This window comes from Convolutriloba macropyga, chromosome 3 (genome assembly GCF_964194025.1).
Source record: "Convolutriloba macropyga chromosome 3, txConMacr16.3, whole genome shotgun sequence".
Lineage (NCBI taxonomy): Eukaryota > Metazoa > Xenacoelomorpha > Acoela > Convolutidae > Convolutriloba > Convolutriloba macropyga.
The window spans coordinates 29841027-29850792 of record NC_134470.1 but is presented as its reverse complement, the minus strand read 5'-3'; the positions used below and the strand labels follow the sequence as shown (position 1 = coordinate 29850792).

Genomic DNA, 9766 nt, shown 5'->3' with positions numbered 1-9766 from the left:
TGCGCACGTCCACCGGATCGCTCATCCGCCCGCTTGTAGAATTAGTACCTATTCTCCCAACATCTTTTGGGCCGAAAGATGTTAGTAACTAAATAGATGTCAGCGAGAAATATATCTAAGTGCGCCATTTTTCTCAACCAATCAGATTTAAGCATTTTAAATGCGTCTAATATACATAGAAAAATCCGAAAATGTTTGTATAAACTAAATTTAAGTAATTGTTACCATGATATGTATCAAATAAGGCGGTTTTTGGCTCAATATTTTGAGGTTCTTTAGACGATTGTTGATCGAATATGAACCGATTCTGACGTCAATAACATCAGACAAAAATCAGTAAAATGAGCATCGAAAAAAACTTGACGTCGAAACTCTAATTTGTTGCTATGACCAATGCCTATCCGTTGTCCTATGTGTTGTCAGATAGAAACGAATAGAAGTTATCAACGAAAGAGTGTTTTCACCTTTATTACTTCGCATGCTTTTATAGGCAGCATCTTTGAAAAAAAATATTTATTCAGAAAAACATTTTTGTACAATATTAACCTTCTCTAAATTTTTATGAGACAACTCAGCAAGATTTTGCTTATACTAATTTGAATAACTTTTTTGATTACAACGCGAATACAGCTAATAAAACAACGACACCAATCTAGACGATATAATCTTTTTCAAATTTTCATTTGCTACGTCGGTTCTGTCAACATCAATTCGCCGTGTTCGCAGATATCGAGGGTATGTTCCACCAAGGGGTTGTCCCTGACTGTGACCAGCCATCACTACGTTTTTTGTTGCCGGAGGACCCTACAACAAATGTTGTAGTGTATCATTCACGCGCCAAATATTCGGGGCTAAAGACTTGCGCACATGCGCTAACTATGCATTGCAACGCACTGACCGAGACAATGTTAGTCAGTACCCGGAAGCAATCATAGCCGTCCTAGAAACTTTCTATATGGACGATTACTTGGATTCAGTGGAATCGCCTGAAAGGGCTCTCAATAGATCGAAGAAAATGGTGCATCTTCTCCATTTAGGTGGGTTCAAGCTTACTAAGTTTGTAGGCAATGCACCAAATCTGGCTGACTAAATTGATGAATCACCTCAGTCCACCGATCCAAAAGTAATTGGCTCATCTAAGGAGGAATCTTCGCACGTGCTTGAGTTGAAATGGGATCACAACAATGATGTTCTAGTTGTGAATCGGGGTACCTCCAGTACAGTAACTAAGTCTTTAACACAACGCTTGGTATTGAGCATAATATCTAAGGTATTCGATCCCATTGGCTTAGTGGCACCATTTAGTGTTGCTGCCCGATTGTTACTAAAGGACATCTGGCGTGTCAGCGGGCAGCACTGGGACGAAAAATTATCAAAAGTAACTCTTGAAAAGTTCCTCGAATGGAGTGTAGAACTACCCAAGCTAGCCAAAATTTCTATACCGAGGAGATACTTTTGGGGATTCTCCAACGCATTCTCAAGAGGTCTTCAGCGCTGTTGCTTTTCTCCGAGCTCAAGTAAACACTTCTAGTGGGCCAAAAACAAACCTCGCGTAGCACCTATGAAGGTGATTACAATTCCAAAGCTAGAGCTGCAAGCTGCTTTACTGGCCACTCGGTTGTAACAAGACATCTGTCGAGCCCTTACTGTGCATGTTAACAAAGTTTTCATGTGGACTAATAGCACTACTGTCTGCAGTGGCTTAACTCCACAAGCAAGCAGCCAATATTTGTTGCAAACCGTTTATGCGAGATTTTAAGAACACACTAGCGTTGACGAATCGAACCCCGTTGCCTCGAGCGATAATCCGGGTCCAGATTTCTTAAGAACCAAGGAGTTCCCGTTCGAACCAAGCACCGAAATAGTTAAAAAACATCAAATTTGGTATAGTAACTAAGGAAACGGTTGAAATCAATACATGATTGGCCGCATCCGTAACCAAGTCAACTAAGGAGCCGCCACCGCAACTAATTTCCTTCGATAAGTACAGTTCTTATCAGGAGTTGCTGCGGATAACAGCGTACGCCTTGTCTCTGTTAGCTTCTCACGAATGTTACCGTAATACCGAAGGTAGCATCATAGACCCCACAGAGCTTGACGAAGCCGAGCGTCATCTCCAGTATCTTGGCTAAGAAGAGTCATTCAAAGCAGAAAAAAAAGATATCCTCAAAAACAAACCCGTTAAACGGAGTAGCCGTATTGCCCCGTTTTTTCCCTTTATTGGGCAAAATCGTCTAATCCGATCGGCCTACCGCATCAAACGGCTGGTCGAAGTTGACTATAACGTAAAGCATCCTATCGTTCTCGACGCACGCCATGCATTTATAAAGTTGTTCTTTAGGCACAACCACGTTAAACATCATCATCAAGGTATTGATTACCTGCGGGTTATAGTACAAGAACGTTATACCATCCTCAAATTACGATCCTCGCTGCGCTCAACTAAATCCAACTACGTCACGTGCAGAAAGTTCCGAACTGCCACTATCACACCAATCATGGCTGACCTTCCAGTAGAAAGAATCAAACCAGTATCCTCCTTTTACAAATACCGAGGTCGACTACTTCGGCCCGTTTTACGTTTCTGTACGTAGGATAACTCAGAAGAGGTGGGGTTTCCTCTTCACTTGCTTAAATACTCGTGCCGTTCATGTTGAAATCGTTCCGTCCATGGACGCCAGTTCGTGTGTAATGGGAGTGGAGTGGATGGTCTCCCGTCGGGGTACACCTGCCATTGTTTGATCAGATAATGGCACTAACTTTGTTGGCTCGGAAAAAGAACTACGCAAGAACATCGAAAAGTTTAATACTATCAATATTGCAGCGGAACAAGACCATAAAGGCATTAAGTGGAGGTTCAGACCGCCCAGTGCGCCACACCAAGGTGGCATCTGGGAGAGGCTGGTACGTAGTTTTATGAGAACACTTTACACCATCCTCGGTACACGTCGCCTCACTGACGAAGTTTTGAACACTACTTTTTGTCTCGACGAATACGCACTTAACTCACGCCCGTTAACGCCCAATAACGCCCGTAAGCGCCAACGCGTCCTACCTAGGCGCAATAACACATAATCATTTCCTACTCGATAACCAAGCAATAGCAATTCCGTCAACCGTTGGCGTCGACAAGTTCGATCATCGTAAATGATATGCCCGCGCACAGTCTTACGATAACGCTATTTGGTGACGTTGGACCAAAAGTGCGTACCGGAGCTGAACCGACGTTCCAAGTGGCAAGCGCCTGCCGGTCAACACTTAGAGACCGGTGACTTGGTCTGGGTAGTTGAAGAGACCAACCCAAGGGGTTAATAACCTACTGCTCGGATGACCGATCTTCGTTAAGGTTCCGACAGCGTCGCACGCTCCGCCGTCTTGCGCTTGCCCAACGGATCGCTCGTCCGCTCGCTTGTAAAATTAGTTCCCATTCTCCCAACATCTTCTGCGCAGGAGGATGTTAGTAACAAAATAGATGTCAGCGAGAAATATATCTAAATGCGTCATTTTTCTTAACCAATCAGATTTAAGCATTTTAAATGCGTCTAATATACATAGAAAAATCCGAAAAAGTTTGTATAACCTAATTTAAAGTAAATATTACCATGATATGTATCAAATAAGTCGGTTTTCGGCTCAATATTTTGAGGTTCTTTAGACGATTGTTGATCGAATATGAACCGATTCTGACGTCAATAACATCAGACAAAAACCAGTAAAAAGAGCATCGAAAAAACCTTGCCCTCTAAACTCTAACTTGTTGCTATGACCAATGCCTATACGCTGTCGTATGTGTTGTCAGATAGAAACGAATAGATGTTATCAACGAAAGAGTGTTTTCACCTTTATTACTTCGCATGGTTTTATAGGCAGCTTCTTTGAGAATAATTTTTTATTTAGAGAAACATTTTTTTACAATATTGACCTTCTCTAAGTTTTGATGAGACAACTCTGCAAGATTTGGCTTATACTAATTTAAATATATTTTTTGATTACATCGAGAATACAGCTAGTAAAACTAAGACATCAAATTAGACGATATATTCTTTTTCAAATTTATCTGTAATTGAGTAGTCAATAAGAATTCTTGGGAAAGTCTCTTAGGTAGAAATGGAAATTAGTTTCTGGCATGAAAAACTTCTTTTCTGTATGCTAGAAACTAAGAAACTATAAGATACATTAGGAAAAGTTTTCCAGCAAATAAAAAAAATTAAATTCAAAATTTTGCTGTTTGATGAGCGAAATTCAAATTTTACTTTTGTGAGGAAAATCACCAACGATATGAAAAATTTTTATTGGCCACTCTATCTAAAATTACTTCATAAAATCTTAAAACATAAATTCCTAAAATTAATGTGTTGAGAAATCCTAAATTATTAGGCAAAAAAGCAAAAAAAGTACGCAAAGAAAAAACAATTTGCTCATGAAATTGATCGAACAAGTATGGTATTTGAAAAATGTACTGAACGAGCTGTTTATATTCCACTATTCCATTGATTGCAGCAAAACATTCGAAATGTTGCTCGAACACAAAATTTTTGCTTCGGCGTTTTACGATAATTCTCTTAAAACATTAAAAGGAGTACACCCTAGTGATTAAAAAATTTAAAAACTTGCATGAATCTTGCAAGCTATCTTGCAAGAGAATACATACTTCTTGCAAGATTCTTGCAAGATTCGTGCAGGTTTTGAATCCAACTTGCAAGATTCTTGCAAGATTTGGAATCCGACTTGCAAGATTCTTGCAAGTTTTTGAATCCTGCTTGCAAGACTCTTGCAAGAGTATGAATCCATATTTTTTTTAATTACCTGGCTGAAGGGGCGACTGATGGAGCTGAAAATGAATGCTAGGAACAAGAAAGTAATTATATGTCGGAAAACAATCTCAAGTCAATTTAAAAAAAACCGACTTTTGATTTTTTTCCAGTATAGTTTTTTTCAGACCCTCCTCCTTTTTCATTCCGGGCTTGGGACCGGCAGTGGCGGAGTTACACAAAACAATTATAGGCATAGAATTGAGCATAGCACTAGGTAAAATTACCTGGCTCAAAAAGCTCTCTCCAAAATAAAACGAAATAAAGCACCCAATCAAATAAATATACATTTTAACATTAAAATATAAGAATTTCCGTATGAAAAGCGAACTTTTTTCTAGGCAAGCTATAGCAAAAATTTCTTTCGTCCAACACTCTACCTACACAGGGAATATTCCATACCGAGTTTGGTTTGATTTGGACAACTCCTTGACCCGATGAAAAAGACCTATTTTTGAAAATTATTTAAAATTAATTATTCGAATTAATCGGAAATTTACGTACGAAAAACTAATTTTTTCCTGCACAAGCTATAGCAAAAATTGTTCATCTCCTACACTCTACCTATATCGTTTTGTACAATTAGTTTGCTGTGGTACATTGCGAAATATCAGTTATAAAAAAACTCCGATTGTTGTTTTCTCTTTGTACTTAAAAAGAAACATTTTTTGCATAAGATAAAAAACGGAGCTGATGTTTGATTTACTAGAAAGTTGAGGTCAATTTTTTTTCGATGATGACTAAACTATAAATCGAATGAAAGAAGAACAAAAAAATGGAACTTCAAAAACACACCAAAATTTTTTTAATGAAAAAACTTCAAGGACATTAACACCAATAGCTATCAACTGAAGGCATCATATACGTTTATTAAAATCTCAATAGGAAGATATTTAGACCGCACCATAAATAATCGGAATTTTGTACGACAACAAAAACATGCTAAATTACCGATAGGATCAGTAACAAAAAAATTCCAAAAAATGTTTGTTTCTCTAAAAGTAGTTATTTTTAAAAAAAATGAGAAAGAGATTGAAAGTGTTTTTGTCTTAAATTAGGTAAATTGAACTTTAAAAAGACGGATTTGATTGCCTCGAGTTGTCTCTAGTTATTTGTCGGAAATTTAATTTTGAATTCAAAATCTTGCAAGAAACTTGCAAGATTCTTGCAAGACTTCACATTCAAAAGGCGTGTTCAAAAAAAGTCAATTAAGTTCAGTTTTGCTGATCAAAAAATACTGATATCAGTCATTTCATTTGGGTTTCAGTTAGTTTCAGCCACCAATTATACACAAATAAATTTTCCAGAATTCAAAAACTTTCAAGATTCTTGCAAGATTCTTGCAAGTTTTTGAATCCGAGCTAATTTTTTTTCATTGAATTCGGTTTTGTAATTTGTTTAATAAACAAAAGTTTGCTTCAAAGATGTTTCCTAAAACATTTGTACCCCGATTTATTTTTTTGCCTTGATTGATATCTTGCAAGATTCTTGCAAGAATCTTGCAAGTTTTTAATCATCTTGCAAGATTCTTGCAAGATTTGAATCCGCTCATCACTAGGGCAGGGACCTCTAACAGCATCCATTTTTTAAAAGTTACATGATATTCTCTTTTCTGTTGATCTTGCAGTGTAATCATCCGGGTTTTGTCTGAAACATTTTGTAAGCTGATCACTGAATTTTAGCACTGTCACCAAGGTCGACATAATTCACTCAACTCGCCAAACCGTTGCAACCTAACCAATCAACAATGACAGAGGCTGAATTCTTGCTGGAACAGGCAGCCCTTATCACTGGGGCTTGCTCCGGAATTGGAGCTGCAGTTGCTAAACAACTCGCTGAAAAGGGTCTAGGTCATATCACAATAACTGGACTAACATCCGATGGCCTGGAAAAAACAAAAGAGTCTATGTTGTCTGCCAATCCCACTGTTGAAGTGCATGTTCTTGAGGGTGATTTGACAACTGAAGGCTTTTGTGAACAACTTGTTCAAGAAACTGTCGATAAATTTCGTCGAATCGATGTTTTAATCAGCAACGCCGGTTGGTTTAAACCCGGGCCGGTACTCACGCAACCAATTGAAGTTTATGACAAAATATTTGATATCAACATGAAGCCAGCGGTGAAATTGACCAAGCTCTGTTTGCCTTTCTTACGTGATAGTAAGGGGTCGATTGTTATTACGAGTTCCGTTCTTGCTCTTCAACCTTCAGCTTACTCTGCTCCATACTGCATGAGCAAAGCAGCCTTAGATGTGTTCACACGTTGTGTGGCTGCAGAAGAGGGTCACAATGGAGTGAGAATAAACAATGTGAACCCTGGACTAACTGACAGTGGATTCACACAAAAGACAATGGGAGACCAGAATGCTGCACGGTTGTTTGATAATGCAAAGAAACTCCCCGTGGGAAGGGCTGCAGAACCCTCTGAAATTGCGAATGTGATCACATTTCTTGCCGGTAAGAAGTCTTCGTTCATGACTGGGAGCTGCGTCCTGGTCGATGGAGGACGTACTTCTTTAACACCTTGATCCAGTGCAAATGACAAGCTTCTACTGGTACCGATTTGACCAAATGATTATCCTGCAAGGTCTTGCAAGATTCTTACAAAAAATGGTTATCTTGCAAGATTCTTGCAAGTCGAATGGCAATCTTGCAAAATTTCTCAAGACGAATAGTTATCTTGCAAGACTCTTACAAGATAAATGTTTATCTTGCAAGATTTATGCATGATAACCATTCGGTTTCGGCTAGGGTGTTGAGTAAATTCACTCATTTTTGAAGCTGATTCCTCTCTTTTTTAAAAGAACTTTTAATACATTGTAAAAGTGTTCACAGAGAACCGAAACTTGATACACCTTGTTAAAAAACATACTAAAAGATGGTTAATATTGCCAAGATCTTGCCAAGTTACGTCAAGGTATGTCGAAACTTTACATGGCTATCAAGGAACAGTTAAGATCTGCATTTACTTATACTTAATCCTTGTCGTTGCTCTGTAAGTCGCCGCCACTTCCTTTGCAAGGGAGCTCAAATAGGTACCGGCAGACGCTTATAATGCATAAAACCCGAGGTCTAGGTTTACTCTACATCCTCATCAAATCGTACAATATCCTGCGTTACCTATTTAACTATCACCTCTAATTTCCTCAGTTGTTCAGACTATACAGCCGATTGATTATCAATTTGAAATGCAGTTTATTAGTTTTAACTTTCTATATATACACGGATGAACTGTTGTATAAGTCTATATTCAGATTTAAATTGAAGAAATGTTTCGGTTTATTTTTATTGAGAGTTTATTACATTTCGCTAAAGCTGTTTTTAAAAAATTGACTATGTATCACATCAGTACCCCGTGGAACTGCTTCTAAAATTGTATTATCAAGTAGTAAAGATAGTTGGACAAATCAGTGTTAAAAGTGCATCTTTTCAATAATTGCCCCTCACCTTTTCAAAAGTGGGGCTATTCTTGAATAGAATTCAAGCGAGCGATTTATTAACCAATCTGAGACGACTAATAATAACTTTCCACGTATGCACATACTATGTTAGATTGAATAGAATAGAATACGCCAAGCTATGTTAATTAGCCTAATTGTTATAAAAAGCGAAAGCAAATTTTGACTGGCGGGTCGGTGGGTGCGCTTCTCCGCGATAACGACCCGCGATTTCGGAATTACATCCCACAGCGCATTAGAGGCGTTGCCGGGAACAGCAGTGCACATTTGCGCCTAAACTGATTCTCTACCATATATACTGTAGGCCAAGTAATATGACAGTAAGGCAAAGCACAGAACGTTGGATTCGCTACTAGGTACCAAGGGGGGGGGGTGTTAAAAGATTCTTCAAAGTGTAACAAGAATTGTTTTAGACCACTTTATAGAACTTAATTGCGCTTAAATATGACGATTACAATATTTTAATTTCAGATGCTAAATTAGTTGTTATTGCAATCCTTCAAATTGCTGTTGCTTTCAAAGTAATATAGAGACAAAAATTCTTCAAAAATTGAACTTGTGGATTTTGTTTTTCTACACAGAAGACATTATGTTTACCTCAATTGGAATTCATTGGACAGTTCTTAACAATACTGCCATCAAAATTTGCCCCCCTTTGGTACCTAGTAGAGAATCGCCCCCTTCTGTGCTATGCTTTACGACAATATTACTTGGCATACAGCTTAGAAAGCCGAATATCAGTTTAAGCGCAATTGCGAACCGCCGTTCGGCGGCCCTGCTTCTCATGCGCTGTGGGATCTAATCCAGAAATCGCGGTTCGGTTATCGCTGCGAAGCCGCGACGCATTGCGTGCGAAGCGCGCTCAGCGACCCGCCAGTCAGAAATTGTTTTTGCTTTCTATTCCATTTCGGCTAAATAATATAGCATGGTGCATTATATTCTATTCAGCTTAACATATTATTCGTATACGTGGAGAGTTATTAGTTGTGTCTGATTGGTTAATAAATGGGTCAATTAAATTCTTTTCAAGATTAGCACCCTTTTCAATATTAGGCCCCTTTGAAGTGCATGGAATTTAAATGTGCCATTGATACAGTTCATAACAAACAAAGTCAAGCCCGTTGACAGGATAAATTTTTGTCCTGTAAAACAATCCGATACGCTGGCTAGATGGTATTACTAAAATTATCATGAAAATAGTTGGCCTAAGCCATCTTAACTTTAACTACGATAAAACTGCGAGATTTTTATTTCTCTTAATTCAAATTTTATAGATGAGACAACAGTGGAGATTGGTCGGAGACGGTAATTTTCCAAAAACGAAGTCAAGTTTCCGGTGTTTAAGTTGTCAAAAAAAGCTGAGGTATCAAAGGAAACAAAAATGGTTGGCAAATAAAAAAAGTTCGATACATTGACAAGTTCTACTTTGTGATGATTCACAAAGTCTACCATCAGTGTCTAAGATGAAAAAAAACTTTGCTGAATGGATCCAATTTGC

At 38.2% G+C, this 9766-nt stretch overlaps 1 protein-coding gene across 1 annotated transcript; it reads left to right on the top strand.

Annotated features, from left to right (window-relative positions):
* The first annotated feature begins 6516 nt into the window (after window positions 1-6516).
* On the top strand, window positions 6517-7374 carry LOC142336986 (3-oxoacyl-[acyl-carrier-protein] reductase FabG-like). Its single transcript, XM_075385989.1, has one exon. It carries the CDS (start codon window positions 6559-6561, stop codon window positions 7336-7338), a length of 780 nt encoding a protein of 259 aa, XP_075242104.1. The 5' UTR covers window positions 6517-6558; the 3' UTR covers window positions 7339-7374.
* Window positions 7375-9766: the final 2392 nt, after the last annotated feature.

Excerpts from the sequence above, each read along its gene's own strand:
- LOC142336986 (XM_075385989.1), top strand. The coding sequence starts at position 6,559 with ATGACAGAGGCTGAATTCTTGCTGGAACAGGCAGCCCTTATCACTGGG.